We start from the raw sequence: 17,423 nt of genomic DNA on the forward strand, positions 1-17,423 counted from the left end.
CTGCATGTTTCTTTATTGTGGAAAAAGCCTTCTGCTCCAGCTGATGGCTTCCATGCTGCAGCATCAGAGCACAGCCCTGAGGGCTGCGTGTCCCAGCACGGCTGCAGGCTGTGCATATAGGGCTGCAGGCGGGTGCCCAGAGCTGTCCTGCAGAGCAGGGTCCCTGCTGTGCCCCAGGGGCTGTGTGCCGGCTATGGGACTCTGCCGCCTGCCAGGCTCAGCACTCAGCCTGCCCGGGGAGCTGCCCAGGGCGCTGCGGGGAGACGTGTGGGGGGAAGGAGCCCCCGGGCAGGGCTTGTGCTGCCACAGCTGCTGCCTGGGGCAGGGGATCACAGCTCCACTGCACAACAGAATGTTTGTGAGGGCCCTTTGCAAGAGGAGAGCCAAGGCAGGGATTTTCCTTTTCCTCTTCTTAGCAAAGGCAGAAAGGATTGGAGGCAGAAATCTAAAAGGGGATGTCTGATTTAAAACACAGCGATGTTACTACCAAATATTTCTTCAATCAATCGCTTTTTTTTTTTTTTTTAAAGATTTTGTTGTTTTCTGAAGACATTAATTGTGCACTTATCCTTCAAACAGGCATATTTGTCCAAGACAAATTGAAGTGAAAAGAGGTGGTGGGGGCTCTAAGACTAGTTGGAGTAAAGATATGAGACGTGTAAACAGCTCTTAGGAGGAAAACAGTCAGGAGGCTGGGATATGATAATGAAATGAGAAGAAAGTAACATCTCCCTAATATTCTGCTCCATGAGAATGGTTAAGCTTGTGAAAATAAATTCAAGTTTTTTATTTAATTGATCATTTTCCAAATGGACACGAAAGATTTATAGTAAATTAGGAGGAATGTCTCTGAGAATGGTCTGGAATTGTCATTATCTTCTTCACTCTGAGCAGGACTCCAAGCCCAGCAACAGCAGATGCCCAACAGCAGCTCCATCAGTGAGTTCCTCCTGCTGCCGTTGGCAGACACGCGGCAGCTGCAGCTCCTGCACTTCTGGCTCTTGCTGGGCATCTACCTGGCTGCCCTCCTGGGCAACGGCCTCATCAGCACAGCCGTAGCCTGCGACCGCCGCCTGCACACCCCCATGTACTTCTTCCTGCTCAACCTGGCCCTCCTCGACCTGGGCTGCATCTCCACCACTCTCCCCAAAGCCATGGCCAACGCCCTCTGGGACACCAGGGCCATCTCCTACGCAGGATGTGCTGCACAGGTGTTTTGCTTTTTCTTCTTCCTCTCTGCAGAGTTTTCCCTTCTCACCATCATGTCCTATGACCGCTATGTTGCCATCTGCAAGCCCCTGCACTACGGGACCTTGATGGACAGCAGAGCTTGTGCCACCATGGCAGCAGCTGCCTGGGGCGCTGGGCTCCTCTACTCCCTGCTGCACACTGCCAGTACGTTTTCACTGCCTCTCTGCCAAGGCAATGTTGTCAACCAGTTTTTCTGTGAAATCCCCCAGATCCTCAAGCTCTCCTGCTCAGCCTTCAGGGAAGTTGTGTTTCTCATTTTTAGTGCCAGTTTATTCTTTGGTTGCTTTGTTTTCATAGTGGTGTCCTATGTGCAGATCTTCATGGCCGTGCTGAGGATGCCCTCTGAGCAGGGACGGCACAAAGCCTTCTCCACGTGCCTCCCACACCTGGCCGTGGTCTCCCTGTTTCTCATCACTGGCTTTTTTGCCTACCTGAAGCCCCCCTCCATTTCCTCCCCACTCCTGGATCTGACAGTGGCACTTCTGTATGCAGTGGTTCCTCCAACACTGAACCCTATTATCTACAGCATGAGGAACAGGGAGATCAAGCACGCTCTCAGGAAGCTGCTGCAATACGCACTGTTCCTGCTTCCGTAAGGTGCACATCTTCCTCACACAATTCCCAGTGATGGTTCTTTATGTTTTATGCATCTTTGATTGTTTGACTGTGTGTGATATAGAAATCCGCAAAAAAAAAAAAAAAAAAAAAAAAAAAAAAAAAAAAAAAATGTTGTCCAACTTATAATTAAAAATTATTTCACTTCTTTCCTACTTAATTTCTATTTTCTCACTCCAAGAGCTCATGTAAACTTGGATCCAGATTCCCTGAATATGTTAAAATGTACCTAAAATGCTTTCAAAATAGACTTTTGTGGGAGACGGCGGGAGAATGGGGGAGGTACCTGAAGTCTGGAGGATAGCAAATGTCACTCTGGTCTTCATAAAGAGAAAGAAGGAAGATCTGGGTAATTACAGTCCAGGCAGCCCCACCTCTGTCACTGGAAAGGTGATGGAACAGCTGGTACTGGATGCCATCTCCAGACAATTGGATGAAACGGAAGTAATCATGAGTACTCAGCACGGGTTCCACCAAGGGGAGGTCATGCTCGACCAACCTGGTGGCCTTCTGTGTTGTTATCACTGGCTGGGTGGATGGGGGGAGAGCAGCGGATGTAGTCTACTTTAATTTCAGTAAGGCATTTGATACTGTCTCCCATGACATCCTTTGAACAAAGCTGAAGAAGTGTGGGATAGATGAGTAAACTGTGAGGTGGGTTGAGAACTGGCTGACTGGCAGAGTGCAGAGGGTTGTCATTGGTGGGGCAGAGTCTGGTTTGAGACCTGTAAGTAGCAGTGTTCCCCAGGGGTTGGTGCTGGGTCCGGTCTTGTTCAACATCTTCATCAATGACCTTGATGAGGAAATAGTGGCCACCCTCAGCAAGTTTGCTGATGATACAAAGTTGGGAGGATTGGCTGACACTCCTGAAGGCTGTGCGGCCATTCAGAGAGACCTGGACAGGCTGGAGAGCTGGACAGTTAGAAACTGGATGAGATTTAACCAAAGCAAGTGTAGAGTCTTGCACCTGGGTAGAAATAATTGCATGCACCGGGACAGGCTGGGGGAAGACCTGCTGGAGAGGAGCTCTGCTGAGAGGGACCTGGGCGTCCTGGTGGACGACAGGTTGGCCATGAGCCAGCAGTGTGCCCTTGTAGCCAAAAAGGCCAATGGCATTCTGGGGTGCATTAAAAAGAGCATGGCCAGCAGGTCGAGAGAGGTGATCCTCCCCCTCTAATCTGCCCTGGTGAGGCCTCATCTGGAATACTGTGTCAAGTTCTGGGCTCCCCAGTACAAAAAAGACAGGGATCTCTTGGAGAGAGTCCAGCGGAGGGCCACAAAGATGGTGAAGGGCCTGGAGCATCTCCCCTATGAGGAGAGACTTAGGGAACTGGGTCTGTTTAGCCTTGAGAAAAGAAGGCTGAGAGGGGACTTGATCCAGGTTTATAAATACCTGAGGTGTGGGAGCCATAGTGGTGAGGCTGGTCTGTTTTCAGTAGTGCGTGGGGACAGGACTAGGGGAAATGGGCTGAAACTCCAGCATAGGAAGTTCCGCACGAATGTGCGCAAGAACTTCTTTACAGTGAGGGTGACGGAGCACTGGAACAGGCTGCCCAGGGAGGTGGTGGAGTCTCCTTCTCTGGAGATATTCAAGACCCGCCTGGACGCCTACCTGTGTGACGTGGTGTAGGGAGCCTGCTTTGGCTGGGGGGTTGGACTCGATGATCTCTAGAGGTCCCTTCCAACCACTACAATTTTGTGATTATATCCTATACCCAGGGGGTGACCTCACTGCAGCCTTTCAGGACCTGAAGGGAACCTATATCCAGGAGAGGAGTAAGCTCTTCGAAAGGGCTGATAATAGCAGGACAAGGGGAAATGGATTTAAGTTGAAAGAGTGTAGATAGATTTAGGTTGGATGTCAGGGGGATGTTTTTTGCTATGAGAGCGGGGAGGTCCTGGAACAGGATGTCCATGGAGGCTGTGGATGCCCTGTCCTTGGAGGTGTTGAAGGCCATGTTGGATGAGACCTTGGGCAACCTCATGTAGTCAATAGTGTAAGTTTGGTGGCCCTGCCAGGCATGGGGTGTTTGAGCTTCATCATCCTTGAGGTCCCTTTCAACCCAATGAGGTTGAGGTGCAGCCATGAGGGGTCTGGAGAACCTGATGAGGCTGATGGGGAGCCAGGATGGGTCAGCGTGGAGAAGAGGAGCACAGGGGAGACCTCAAGGCTCCTGAAGGGAGGTTGTGATGAGCTGGGGGTCCCGTGTAACAGTACTTAACTGGTTACGGGGTCTATGGGGTGGCTATGGGTTCTCTATGGGTCCCAATGGGTCTCTATGGGTCCCAATGGGTTCGTATGGGTCCCTATATGTCTCTATGTGTCCTTATGTGTCTCTATGTGTCTCTATGGGTTCTGAAGGGAGGTTGTGATGAGCTGGGGGTCGGCCCGTGCTCCCGTGTAACAGTGATGGGATGGGAGGGAACAGCCCTGAGTTGTGCCAGGGGAGATTCAGGCTGTTCATGAGGAAAGAGTGCTGCTCCTATAGAGTGGCTGGGGGCTGCAATGGGCTGCGCAGGGGGTGGTGGAGATGGAGATGCCACGTTGAGGGCCGTGGTTGAGTGAGAGCTATTGGTGATGGGTGGGTGGTTGGAGTGGGGGAGATCAGAGGGCTTCTCCAACCTTGGTGATTGTGGATGGGGGGTTGGGGTGGGCATGGGGAGTGGAAGATGATCAGAATGGGGGAATTGGAGGGGTGGGATGGGGGAGGGACCCTTCGAATAGGTGCAGGGGGACTCACTGGGTAGACAACAGGGGACTCTATGACTGAGAGGGATATTAGAAGGGGTAAAAGGATCAGAAAGGGAAATAGGAGGCATGGGAGGGGATGGGATGGGATGGGAGGGTAAGGACCCTTAGGGTAAGAATAGGGGGAGTCGCTGGGGGGGGACAGAGGAGCTGGTGGACAGAATGGGGTGTTTCATGGAGGGTGAGGAGGTGGATAGGGGGCTCTAGGGGTCAGAATTGGGGCTGGGTGTGGGGATATTGGCTGGGTGGGGGGATATTGGTGGGGGGAGAGGATCAGAATGGGGGAATAGGAAGGGTGGGATGGGGTGAGGTTTGGGAATGGACCCCAGGGGTCAGAATGGAGTTAGGGAACTGAGGTGGGGGGGGAGTCAAAGAGGGCTGTAGGGATCAGAATAGGGGAACTGGAGTGGGGGGGCTCTAAAGGTCAGATGGGAGGGGGACCAGGGGGGACAGTGTGACCCTGGGGGTCAGAGAGAGGGATAAGGAGGGAGGAAGGGGGGGTGTTGGGAGGGTGGAAAGGGGGGCAGTGAGGGACCCTGCATTGAGGGGGGGGGGACACCCCGCAAACACCCACCCAACTCAGCCCCATCAGCTCCTCCCTTCCCCCAACCAGCCTCGAGGCGGGCAGAAAGTTATCAACATCTCTTCATTGAATGATCAATCCCTAATTAAAACCCTCTGGTAGACATCAGAGTTTAGGGGTTTTTAGGGTTTATTAGGGTTTTTTAGGGTTTTTTAGGGGTTTTTAGGGGTTATAGGGTTTTTTTTAGGGGTTTCCATGGATTTCCACTCTGTAAATGCAGGTGTATTCCGCGTTCCCCCAGTTGTTCTGCACCTCCAGTTTGATCTGGCGGTAGGATTGAAGGGGCTTCTCCTGTCAATACAAAGAGGAGAGGTTTTGTTATGGGTCAGAGGGGGACCAGAGCCCCATATTGCCCCATAGATCCCAATGTTCGCCCCATAGATAAAGGTAAACCTAATAGATAGTCATTGATTTCCTGGAATTTGGATCCATATTCAGGAGTTGTTTAGCATTCAGACCCCCCGCCTGTTATCACCCATCTTATCAGTGTGGGAATCAAACGTTGTTTCTGCATTTAGAACAAGATAAGATTCTTTTCTTTCAAGGTCTCAGTATATAAGTGAAGCAGTAGCAGAGGAGAGGCTTCGTTATGGGCATGGGAAGAGCCACAGCACACAAAGTGCTTCCAAAGGCTTCCAACAGGGACCCTGCGGGAGTCGACCATGTTGGAGAGCAGAGGGTGGGCAGGAAAGCTCTTTCTTCCCATGCCTTGCAGGCAGCCCGGCCCTCCCCCCTTGCACTTGCCATACTTGCATGTGGAAGGTCTGAGCGATCTCTCCGTCCACGTCATAAACGAACGACCCCAGCAGAGTCTCCCCTTCGTCCTCATCCACTCCCTGAAAGACAAGAGATGATGGCGGTCACACTTAGGCAGGCCATGCCATAAAGAACACACCAAGGCCAAAGGTGGGAGCCCTTCCAACCCTCTATTGGGTGTCTGTGGGGCCCTTATGGGGCTCTGTTGGGTGTCTGTGGGGCACTGTGTGTCTCTGTGGTGCTCTGTGAGCTCTTGTGTAGCTCTATGGGGTCTCACAGGGCTCTATGTGGCAGTTATGGGGCTCTGTTGGGTGTCTATGGGGCCCTTATGGGGCTCCATGGGGTGTCTGTGGGCACCTTAAAACTCTAAGGTTCTCTATGAGCTCTTGTGCAGGTCTATGGAGTCTTACAAGGCTCTTTGGGGCAGTTATGGGGCTCTGTTGGGTGTCTGTGGGGCACCATGAGGCTCTTTGGTTCTCTGTGAGCTCTTGTGTGACTCTATGGGGTCTTACGGGCATTATGGGGAGCTATGGGGTGTCTGTGGGGGCTCTATAAGGTCTTATGTTGTGGTTATGGTGCTCTGCTTGGTGTCTCTGGGGCTCTATAGGGGTTCTATGGGGTCTTATGGGGCTCTAATAGGCAATTATGGGGCTCTGTTGGGTGTCTGTGGGACAATGAGGGGGCTCTATGGGTTGTTTGTGGGCACTATGAGTCTCTTTGGTTCTCTATGAGCTCTTCTGTAGCTCTATGGGGTCTTATGTTGTGGTTATGGGTCTCTTTGGGTGGCTCTGGGGTTCTATATGGGTTCTATGGGCTCTTATGGGGCTCTATGGCAAAGCTTTTTCCTCGGGACCCTCCATTAGCAGCAGCAGGTAGAGCCTTACCAAGATGGCAAAGTCTCTGGGGGCGCTGCTGACATCCCCAGAGGGAGAGACTGCCTTGGAGACGTGCCACATGGTGACAGCTGTGGGCCAGATGTTCTCCGGCAGCTGGATGACTGCGTGGCCCCGAGAGCCTTGGAAAGCCCAGCAGCTGCCAGCAGAAACATCGGGCTGAAAGGAGAGAGACGCGTCCATCAGGCAAAGAGCCGCCAGAGCTGGATGGTGGGCAAGGAGCACAGACCTTGTCTGCTATGGGGCTGCCCGTCATGGAACGATACTCAAGGGACGGGAGGGCAAGATGCAAAGGGTTGGACAACAGCTCTGGGCTCAGTTGCCTTTCTCTGCTTGCACAGAGCCGGCGGGGCAGCCCTCCCAGCATCTGTCAGCCCAGCACCCTCCCAGCGCTGGTGTCAGTGATGTGGGGAAGAGTGTGGGATGAGCAGCAATGCTGGGCCAAGGGAAAGTAATGTGCAGCCAGATTGGGGGGAGGATGGAGGGGAAGGATTGGGGGGAGGATGGAGGGGAAGGGAGGATTGGGGGGTGGAAGGATGGGGAAAGGATGGGGGGGAAGGATTGGGGGAAGGAGGGGGGGAGAGTGGTGGGAGGAAGGGGAGGACTGGGGGGGAAGGATGGGGAGAAAGGATTGGGGGAAGAAAGGACTGGGGGAAGTAGGGGGGGCCCTTATGGGGCTCTATGGGGTTTCTGTGGATGGAGGGGGGGAAGCAAAGGGGGGGAGCCCACAGTCACCACTTCTTGTGCCTTACCTGCAAGAGGGTCTCGGGGGGCTTCGCGGAGGAAAAGAGGGGAGAAATCCAGCCTTTCCCACCATAACTCTCGGTTGTCCTCTCCGCATCAACAGTGGCACCTGAAATCAAGATGGACAGACGTGCACTGGGACGGCCCAGAGACGAGCTGAAGGACTGAATGCTCATTGCCCAAAGCTCTTGGCGGGGCTCTGGGGTGCAGAATTCCCCTCGCTGTGTGTATGGGAACTGCTGAGTCCCGGCCTGAAGCACTGACTGGGGCAAGGAGCCGGTCAGCCCTGGGAGCAGAGGAGAAGGGTTTGTCAAGTCTGAGAGATGGGGGGTTTAGATGGGATGTGAGGAGGAAATTCTTGACCACCAGTGGGCAGTGAGGCCCTGCAATGTGCTGCCCAGAGGAGCCATGGATGCCCCATTCCTGGAGGTGTAGGAGACCAGGTTGGATGGGGCCCTGAGCACCTTGATGCAAAGCCCTGTCAATGGCAGGGAGTTGGGCTGGGATGGTCTTAAGGTCCCTTCAGACCTCAGCCAGCCTAAAGCTCTATGAGACAACTGTGAGAGAAGGCAGAGCTGGGCAGGTTTTGGGGAGTGCCAGGCACAAAGCTGAGGGTAGTGAAGCTGTCGACATACCCAAGGATTTTAGAGCCCAGTTGGGCATCCAGTAGCTGTTTGCCATGACTTTCTCGATCTCCTGCCGTGTCAGCTGCAGAATTTCCTGGCAACAAATAAGGAATGGAGAGACAGCAGTGAGCACAAAGACAGGAGGTGGGTGTCCTACCCAAGAGCTAAGGGAAGGCTCCATGTCTTTCTAGGTGTGCCCTGATGAGCCACTGCACTCCAGAGACACAGCAAAGATGGACTTTGGGCTCTGCCTGATCCCCTTGTTGCCAGCCTTGTGTCTGCTGCACAACAGCCTGGGCAGGCAGGCAGAGGAAGGAGGAAGCAGTGCCATTACCTCTCTCTTCAGTCCATGGATCCCATTCTCCTCCAGGACATCAAACACTGATTCTACAATGAGCTCCTTCCTGGCCGACAGCTGAGTAGTTTCCATGTTTGGCTCTGGCCAAACTAGTGAGTTCCTAAAAGCAAAGCAAGTCTTGTTCAGCAATGTCCACCCTGCAGGTTCCAGTGCAATGGGGTGAAGGATTCCAATGGGTTGTGCCCTTCCATATCCGCCAGCCCCTTTCATTCCTTGGCTTTGCCAAGGGCTGTCTTCACTATACAGACGGGAAAGGCTGGAGCCCTGGGCACGAGGCGAAGGCGTGCATAGAGCACACAGCCAGCTGAGGCCATGCTACAGAACCAGGTGAGTGGCAAGGAAGTGTCCTTACCCCAGAGACAGGAGCTCATGCACAGGTCCTGCAGACACCACCTGGAAGAGAAAGGCATTGGATGGGAGGAAGCACGAGGAGCACAAGGAGCTTCCAAAGGAGCTTCCCAGGGAAACGATGGCAGAATTTCCAGCTGCTTCCCAGCACTTTGCAGAGGACCGCTGCCCAGTGTTGGGCTCTTCAGCCCTCCACGTGCTGCAGAGCATCTGATGCTTCTCCCTTTGCTTTCCCATCCCCTCCAGACTCCCCAGTGACACGGACGGGCCAAAGGCTCCTTCTTCCCATGCGCTGTTGCCTTCATCCCCAGTTCCGTGCTGGGCACTGGGAAGATGCTGCCACACCAAAGCCTGTCCTGCTGCCAAGGCAGCCCCCAGCCTGGCTCAAGGGCCCACCCTCTGTCTCAGCAGCGATGAGCCCATGGCCAAACTGTCCCCACGGAGGCAGAAGGGCAGAGCTATGGCCTCTGCTGCACAGCGTAGCACTGACCTGCAGGACATTTCTCCATGCTCCCAGTATCCAAAGGAAGGCTCCAGCTGTGGGGGACATCAGTCAGGAGAGACCATGAGTTTGCCAGGCTGCTCTGAGCCCTGCAGCCCATTTCCCTCCTCCCAACCCAGCGGGGACACGCCGTGTGGGACAGTCCCGCTCCCCGGCTGTGCTGGGATGGCTTTGGCTGGGGAACACTCACCAGAAAGGACCGCTAGAGGCAGGATGGGAGTCCTCCTTCCCCTCTCTTGGGCAACACATTGCCTAAGGGAGAGATCAGATGGTGGTTATCACGGCCCTGCACAGGGACACACACGGTCTCCTGGGATCCCTTTAGCAGACGGCTGCCATGGGTTCCTCTGCCCAGCAGAGATGTGAGTCCAGAGGGGGCCCTTTAGCAAGAGCTGGTTAGTGCCACAGCACCCGTGGGACACGTGAGAGTGAAGGGCTCTGCTGTGCCATGGAGGGCAGCAGCCTTGCCCCGTTCGGCTCTCCCCAGAGCAGGAGCAGGGCTGTGCCCACGGAAAGGGAGTTTGGGCTGCCTGGCTGGAGAAAGCCCAGCAGCACGCAGTGATTCTGGCTTCCCCTCCCCACATTCTGGGCCCTGCTGCACCCACCTGCCCAGCTGGGCTGGCATTTTGGTTCCTTTACTCCTACAGACACAGAGAATGGCTTGCTCTCCTCCCAGGACACAAGCACCTCTTCTCCACTCGCCTGCTCTGCACTCCTCACGGGACTGCAGTGCTGCACAGCTCTGCAGCGTGGCTCAGTAGGACGGCAGGTTCCGATGTCATAATGGCTGACAGCTGCCAAGGCCGAGTGACGCCTTCTATGAGCTCACAGGGTGTGCCCAGGAGGGACAGACCCCATGGGTTTGCCCCCAGCCCAAGGCTGGAATTCCCAGAAACAGCTCTGAGCACAGAGAGGAGCTCCTTTGGATGCCCTGGTAAAGATGTCTGTGGCATTGCACAAGAGGAGCTCCTTTGGATGCCCTGGTAAAGATGTCTGTGCTATTGCACAAGAGGAGCTCCTTGTGCAATGGGGCACCTGCCAGGCCAAAGGCCGACTAGGGAAGCCCTGCCAGGCCAAGAGCCTGCCGCCGGCCAGCAAACACCGGAAGGCCAAAAGCTGGCTGGCCAGCTTGGGGATTCCTACCAGGCCAACATCCAGCCTGCCTGGGGCTCACTGCCTGGCAACAAAATGGCTGACTGACCTGCTGGGCCTGTGAGGCCAAAAGCCAGCCACAAAGTTGGGGGCTACCTTGTCAGGCCTGAAGCTGGTAACCCGGTTAGGGGGGCCCTGCCAGGCTAAAAGCCAGCTGTCTGGTCTGGGGGGCACTGCCAGGTCAAAGGTCTGCAGGCGGGGGAAACCCTTCCAGGCCAAAAGCCTGCAGGCCGAGGTCCCTGCCAGGCCAAAACCCATCCTGTCCGAGGCTCCCTGCCAGGCTAGAAGCCGGCTGTCCGGCCTGTGGGGCCTGGGTTACCTTGCATTCCCTGATCATAGTTAGTGAAAGAAGTTTTCATCCTTAGATTGTTGCTGCTGCTCTCTTTGTTTCCTTGTGCCCAGCTCCCATCTCCCTACCCCTTTCCCTATTCCCTTCCCATTTGTCAGGGGCCCCACAGCCCTACTGCCCCTCTTCCCCCACCCCTGTCACGGGCAGATTGATCCAGATAACACCATGACAGAGATGTGTGTGTTTCTGGGATCTCCGTTCCACGTGGTTGCCATGCAACAGATGGCAGCAGAGACACCAAATTGGGTCTTGAGAAACAAGTCCTGTGGCGACATGGCACCCCAGAAAGAACCGAGTCTGATAATGGGACTCCTTGCAAACATTCCCTTATAAATACTTGGGCCAAAGATCATGGCACTGAGTGGGTTTATCATATCCCCTACCATGCACCAGCTCTGGTAAGACTGAAAGATACAATGGGTTGTTGAAAGCTATGCTGAAAGCAATGGGTGGTGGAACATTCAAGCACTTGGAGAAGAATTGGGAAGAAGCCACTTGGTTGGTCAGTACTAGAGGATCTGTCAGTCGTGATGGTCCCAGCCAATCCAGCCCCCTGCACACTGTAGAGGGAGATAAGGTCCCTGCAGTGCATGTGAAGAGCGTGTTGGGAAAAGCAGTTTGGGTCCTTCCAGCCTCTGGAAAGGGCAAACCTCTCCCTGGAACTGCTTTTGCCCAGGGAGCTGGGTGCACTCGGTGGGTGCTGCAGAATGATGGGGATGCTCAGTGTGTACCACAAGGGAATTTGATGCTGGGGGAGAGCAGTTGGTAATTCTGTCTATATATATGCATACAGACCCAAGTGCGTAAGGTGTTTTGATGGTGGTTTATTGGTGTGTAGATTTGTATATTAAGTAAGATGTTGTGATGTAAAGAAGCAATAGCAAAAATTAGCAAGCCATGACAGTCTTTATCCCTTGCCTTGAAAACACTTCCAGCTGTAGGGTTTTGTTCCTAAGCATCTCCCAGAGGCAAGGGGTCTCACAAGAGTCCTCAGTCGCTCTCCTTGTTCCTTTGATTTTCTTCAAGGAGATGGCATGCAGGAACGACACAGATGGGTCTCAATGGCACTAATGGACTCAGCAGCTGTTTTGCAGCCTCCGGTGGAGCTCTGTCTGTCCTGGGCACCCCATGCCCGCATCAGTGTGGGTAAGGTGTGTCCTTCCTGTGGTGTGGGGCTTCGGGCTTTGGAGACTGACGTCTGGGAGACCCCGTTTCTTTCCTTATGGGAGGCAGAAATCCAGATCTGATGGTTGAGGACTCCTTGGGTAGGCTGGACTCAGCACGAGATGCTGCTGCTGCCATCTCTTGTGTGGGAGACCTCGTTTCTTCCTTGATGGGTAGCAGCAACCCAGATGGGACAACAGAGAGCTCCTTGGGCAAGCTGGGCTCACCGTGAGATGTTGCTGCTGCCATCTTTTCAATAGGAGACTCCCTTTTTTCCCTTATGGGAGGCAGCAATACAGATCTGTTGGAGGACTCCTCGGGCAGGCTGGTCTCACCACGAGATGTTGATGCTGCTGCCATTTCCTTGGCTCGTTCCCACTCTTCCCTGTTCTTCTGAATCCTCTTCCTCAGAAGTATCACAGAGTCGCATGCCCGAAGCCTCAGCCTGGGTGGTGTGCCTGGGGTCTCCATGGACAGGCTGGACTCAGCCCTTGAGCAAGATAGTGGCTCTTGGCTGCAAGCTGTTGTCTGGTGGTGTGAGGCCTCAGCTTCCTGCAGCTTGGGCAGTGCAACCTCACGCTCGGCTTCCCCTGCTCCTCCTTCTTCATCGAGGAACTTGACCCGTCTTGTTCAGCCCAGCCCTTCTTGGTTATCGGTTCCCTCCTGGCCCTGCAGCTGGCAGCTCATTGGAGAATATTGGGGGACTCTGAGGAGCACTGGGGAGCAGTAGAGGACACAGGGGGGGCTCTGAGGAGCACTGGGGTGCAGTGGAGGGCATTGGGGGGCTCTGAGGGGGACTGAGGAGCAATGGAGGACACTGGGGAGGGCTCTGAGGGTCACTGGGGAGCTCTGAGGGACACTGGGGGCAATGGAGGGCATTGGGGTCTCTGAGGAGCACTGGGGTGCAGTGGAGGGCATTGAGGGGCTCTCAATATCTTATCATAGGATCATAGGATGGCCTGCATTGAGGAGCACTGTAATGATCATCTCGTTTCAACTGGTGCAGCTGGAGGCCATTCCTTCTCGTCCTATCATTGTTATGCAAGAGAAGAGACTGACCCCCAGCTCACCACGGCCTCCCTTTGGAAGTTATAGGGAGCAATAAGGTCTCCCCTGAGCCTTTTTTGTAGTGAGGGGCCCAACAATGAACACAGCACTGGAGCTGCAGCTCTGGATCTCATTTGGCACTGGGGTGCACCCTTTTGCTAAAGGGGTTCAATCTTTGGCCCTTTTGAGAGGGCTTCACCCTTTTATTTCTTGGGGTTATGCAGTTTGCTGTAGGGCTGACCCATTTGGCCTCGGGGTTCTGCTTTTAGGTTCCATTTCTCCCCATTTTCCATCTCTATCCCCCTCCAGGGCTCCATAGCAGAGACACTTTATCTTTGCTGCAGCCTTCATGGATAAACTGCAGTGGGCAGAAGAGATGCATGCAGACAAAGCAGCAGGCATCTGAGTGCAGAGGGATGCTGCCCATCCCATTTCTCTTCCCATCTACGTCTGCTCTCACTCTGTGCTTTTCAAGGGGTGGATCTTTTCCCACCTCCTGAGCCTCCCCTGCTCAGCAAAGAGGCACAACCACCAAATTGAGGGGAATAATAGGTAGGTATTTATTGAGGGCTTTCTTAACAACCAATTGGAGGTAACATTGGCTAATGGGCTAATTACAATGAGAGGCCGTTAGCATAGGCCACGGCTGCTTTGATGAGTCAAAGAATGAAAGAAGACCAAGAGAAAAGACAGAAAACAGGGAAGGAGGGACAGAGAGGCAGCAAAGCGAGGTGGTTCAGTGCTGGTAGATCCAGCCACGTCCTGCTGTCGGGTGCGGATCTTCCGTCTGATGGGCCGTCGGAGGTTTGTTGTTCAGCTGACAGCGGCTCCCGATGACAGTCCAGACCGATTTCCAACAAGTCCAACGTGGTGGCACTCAGCCGCCTGCCAGCACTGCCCCACTGCTGTGCCTGGGGGCAGGAGCACAGGACAGGCCCCTTCCATGTGGACAGAGCCCTGTCCCCTGCCCCAGCACGCAGCCCCGAGCTGGGAGGGGTTATTGAGCTGGGCGGTCAGATGGGCAGCAGCCCATCACAGACCACACGCAGGGTCCTGCTTGCAAAGTACGCCACGGGAGCGTACATTGGCTGGGGCAGCACCCGCAGCAGAAGCCGATAGAGCAGCTCCTGGTCATAGTGCCGGGCGTAAAATAGGGCAAAGCCCAGCACAGCAATGAGCAGCAGCTGGAGGCAGACCAAGATGAGGCAGATGGTCCTGTGGGGCAAAAGAGGGGTCCTGGCCATCAGCCCACTGATGGGAGCCCGGCTGCTGTTGGCTGGGCACAGGGCAAGGAGGGGAGACTCACTGCATCCAGAAGGAGAGCCCACGTCTCCTGGCCCGCTCCTTCTTCTCCTGTAGGTGAAGATGGGGCAGGGATGGTGGTCAGGGCCCGCTGCGCAGCAGGGCTTCATGCAGGACTCGGGAGCCCAGCAGCACAACGGTGCTGCAGGGAGCCCTGTCCCCAGGGAGACCTCTGTTGGATGGGGTGAGGGTGCTGTGTGTTCTGCCCCTTACCAGCTGTGCCTCCACCAGCTCCGGCAGCACAGCTCCAGGCACGCGCTCTACCTCCAGCTCCATCTGATGCTGCCGCCTGTGGGCAACAAGGCTTGGTTGGAGGCTGCCGGCCTCTGTCACCGCGGGGGCTCCCCAGCAGCGTGTGCCCACCCCAGGGCTGGGACGGGGCCGCTCTGCCACACCATGCAGGAAGCAGAGCCCCATCCCCAGCAGCGCTGCACCCATTGCTGCCCCAGGTGTGTCAGAGACCCCCGTGTGCAGGCGTGGGGTGCAGGGTCCCATGGGTGGCTCCCACTCACCAGGCACCCTCCAGCTCCAGCTCCTCCCGCTCCTCTCGCAGGCGCTGTTTCTCCCGCCGCAGCACCTGGCAGACAAAAGGCTGAGCTCCATGTCCACAACACGGGGGTGGGCAGCCCCGCTCCCCTCGCCCCTCCACACTACCTCCATCTCCTCGCTCCCAGCCTTCAGCTGCTCCTCCAGCTGGGCAATGAGCTGCTTCTCCTGCAAGACAACAGCTGTAATGAGGGCTGGCCGCGTTGGGACCCACGGACCCGAGGGATGGGGACCGAGGTCCTCCTGCACAGCCAGAGGCGTGAGGATGCCGAGCTGTGAGGACGAGCCCTCACTGCCCCCTACCTGCTCCAGCTCCTCCTTACGGGCAGCCGTTCTTTCAGCCCGTATTTGCTGGGCGTCCTGTGGGAAAGAGAAGAGCAGCGGCCGTCAGGGCACCGGCGCTCCCACGGGGCTCCGTCCCCTCCTGCCTCCTCCATCGGGGCAAGCAGGGCCTGCAGGGCTGGAGCTGCAGACCCACACGAGGGCACTTCTCCCACCGCACCCCACACAGCAGCATCTGCTCACCTTCAGCAAAGACGCCCTGGCCGCGGCCGTGCGGTTCTCCATCATCCGCTCATAAGCCTGTGCGAGGGGAAAGGAGCGGCGTTGGCACCCGGCTCTCTGCTGCCATGCCGTGGGCAGGGTGCCCTCCAGCCGGCAGCTCGGCCCTTCTGTGCCCGTCCACCCAGAGCTCACCTGCTCCAGCTGCTGCAGCAGCTCCACGCGCTGCAGAGCTGTTAATGTTCCGCTGGCAAACTGGGCCCGCATTGCTGCACCACTGGCACAGCTGCTCGCAGGACCTGCACCGCCTGCAGAATGGGGCCGGCAGGTTCGGCGCTGACCCACTGCCCCTGCCCCACCCCGGGGGGGCTCTGTGAGGTCAGCGCGACATTGTGACGTCACCAGCACAGGAGGGTCCTGGGAGGTCACAGGGACAGAACGTGGTTTGTGCTGGAAGAGTCCTTGAAGGTCATTAAGAACCAGAGAATGCCCTCTCTTTGGGTTCCCATATCCCATCCTTATGGAACCAACAGATCTCTTTTCTTTAGCAGCCCTATTCTCATCTCTTTTGGTCCCCAACCCCCGTTCTTCTCCCTTTCAGCTCCCCCTTCCTCTCTATTTGGCACTCCCAAGTCTCTAGGCACCTTTATTTCCCTCCCCTTAGTCTCCCTGCCCCTCTGCCCTGCCCCTATTTCCAACCCCAACCGTCCAGGTGAGCGGCACGGGGACACTACAGCCCCACAGGGCACTTGGGGGACCCTGCGTGTCTCCTCAGCCCTGAGGACCGGGCATCAGGGGCTGGGAATTAATTGATGGCATGGAGGGGACTGTCCGTGGCCTGTTCCAGGGGGACCTGGGCACTGTCACCTCCAGCCCTTCCTTTGTGCTCTATGGGGCTGTGAAGAGGAACGGATCTGGAGGGGGCAGGCTCAGGGTGCCCTATGGATGGCCAGAGTCACCATGCAGGTGGGACAGGGGATGTGGCTTCTGTCCCCAGGGGACCCACATTCTGCCCCAGGTCTCTCGGCTGCTGCCAGTCCTTCTCCTGCCCTGAGTCCTTGGGGACAAACCCTGCAGGGACAAGGCTCCTCCTTGCCAGTGCTGCCCTCTGGTGCCCAGTGAGGACCCCGATGATCAGTGACACCCTCTGATGATCAATAAATCCCTCAGCAAACCTACACTCTGTGTGTCCGTGTCCTTGTTCTCATGCTCAGCAGGGACTGGCCACCTCACAGTTCTGGGAGGCCTCCCCAGCTCCATGCCATGCACACCATGTCCTGCACCCCTGTGGGCTTCCCCTCCCTCACTCATCATCTGCTCCAAAGTCCTAAAGGATGGAGCTCCTCATGCTGCCATCAACCCCAGTACCCTCCCTCTGCTCTCTCTCAGTTCCTCCGTACATTTCCTCCCAAACCCTTCACCCTTTGATCCACCTCTGCATGGACACAGTGTGACCACAACACCCTCCTTTTACCATCACTGTGATGGTGATGATGGTTTGGGGTTGGTGGTGGTTTGGGGTTGTTGGTGGTGGTGATGGGGATGGTGGTTTGGGAGTGGAGGTGATGGGGATGATGGTGGTTTGGGGTTGGTGGAGGGATGATGGTGGTGCTGGTTTGGGGTTGGTGGTGGTGGTGGTGATGGGTGTGATGGTAGTGATGGTGGGGAGAGATGGGGATGATGGTGGTGATGGTTTGGGTTGGTGGTGATGGGGATGGTGCTGGTTTGGGGTTGGTGATGGTGGCGATGGTGCTGGTTTCGGGGGGGTGGGGATGATGGTGGTTTGGGGTTGGTGATGGGTGTGATGGGGATGGTGCTGGTTTGGGGTGATGGGGATGATGATGGTGGTGTTGGTTTGGGGGTGATGGAGATGGGGATGATGATGATGATGGTTTGGGGGTGGGAAGGATAGGGATGATGGTGGTGATGGGGATGAT

General features: G+C 55.8%; 3 protein-coding genes across 3 annotated transcripts; 1 reads left to right on the top strand and 2 right to left on the bottom strand.

Annotated features, from left to right (window-relative positions):
• The first annotated feature begins 917 nt into the window (after positions 1–917).
• LOC140265201 (olfactory receptor 14J1-like) lies at positions 918–1,847 on the top strand. The gene has a single exon (XM_072361086.1). It carries the CDS (start codon positions 918–920, stop codon positions 1,845–1,847), a length of 930 nt encoding a protein of 309 aa, XP_072217187.1.
• Positions 1,848–5,381: 3,534 nt separating this feature from the next.
• Positions 5,382–10,050, bottom strand: LOC140265211 (SUN domain-containing protein 2-like). Its single transcript, XM_072361107.1, has 10 exons — positions 10,031–10,050; positions 9,616–9,677; positions 9,414–9,460; positions 8,928–8,968; positions 8,552–8,675; positions 8,227–8,311; positions 7,600–7,700; positions 6,839–7,006; positions 5,948–6,034; positions 5,382–5,489 (listed from the first exon to the last, which is right to left on the bottom strand). Exons 1-10 carry the CDS (start codon positions 10,048–10,050, stop codon positions 5,382–5,384), a joined length of 843 nt encoding a protein of 280 aa, XP_072217208.1.
• A 4,470-nt stretch (positions 10,051–14,520) lies between these two features.
• LOC140265202 (uncharacterized) lies at positions 14,521–16,015 on the bottom strand. Its single transcript, XM_072361087.1, has 3 exons — positions 15,682–16,015; positions 15,511–15,567; positions 14,521–15,345 (listed from the first exon to the last, which is right to left on the bottom strand). Exons 1-3 carry the CDS (start codon positions 16,000–16,002, stop codon positions 14,521–14,523), a joined length of 1,203 nt encoding a protein of 400 aa, XP_072217188.1. The 5' UTR covers positions 16,003–16,015.
• Positions 16,016–17,423: the final 1,408 nt, after the last annotated feature.

This window comes from Excalfactoria chinensis, unplaced genomic scaffold (genome assembly GCF_039878825.1).
Source record: "Excalfactoria chinensis isolate bCotChi1 unplaced genomic scaffold, bCotChi1.hap2 Scaffold_71, whole genome shotgun sequence".
Classification (NCBI taxonomy): Eukaryota; Metazoa; Chordata; class Aves; order Galliformes; family Phasianidae; genus Excalfactoria; species Excalfactoria chinensis.

Excerpts from the sequence above, each read along its gene's own strand:
- LOC140265201 (XM_072361086.1), top strand. The coding sequence starts at position 918 with ATGCCCAACAGCAGCTCCATCAGTGAGTTCCTCCTGCTGCCGTTGGCA.
- LOC140265211 (XM_072361107.1), bottom strand. The coding sequence starts at position 10,050 with ATGCCAGCCCAGCTGGGCAG. Across the intron at positions 8,969-9,413 it reads CATGGAGAAATGTCCTGCAG|GTGGTGTCTGCAGGACCTGT; the intron begins GTCAGTGCTACG and ends TTTCTCTTCCAG. Across the intron at positions 6,035-6,838 it reads CCAGAGACTTTGCCATCTTG|GGAGTGGATGAGGACGAAGG; the intron begins GTAAGGCTCTAC and ends CTTGTCTTTCAG.
- LOC140265202 (XM_072361087.1), bottom strand. The coding sequence starts at position 16,002 with ATGGGATATGGGAACCCAAAGAGAGGGCATTCTCTGGTTCTTAATGAC. Across the intron at positions 15,568-15,681 it reads TGCTGCAGCAGCTGGAGCAG|GCTTATGAGCGGATGATGGA; the intron begins GTGAGCTCTGGG and ends CCCCTCGCACAG. Across the intron at positions 15,346-15,510 it reads CCAGGGCGTCTTTGCTGAAG|GACGCCCAGCAAATACGGGC; the intron begins GTGAGCAGATGC and ends TCTTTCCCACAG.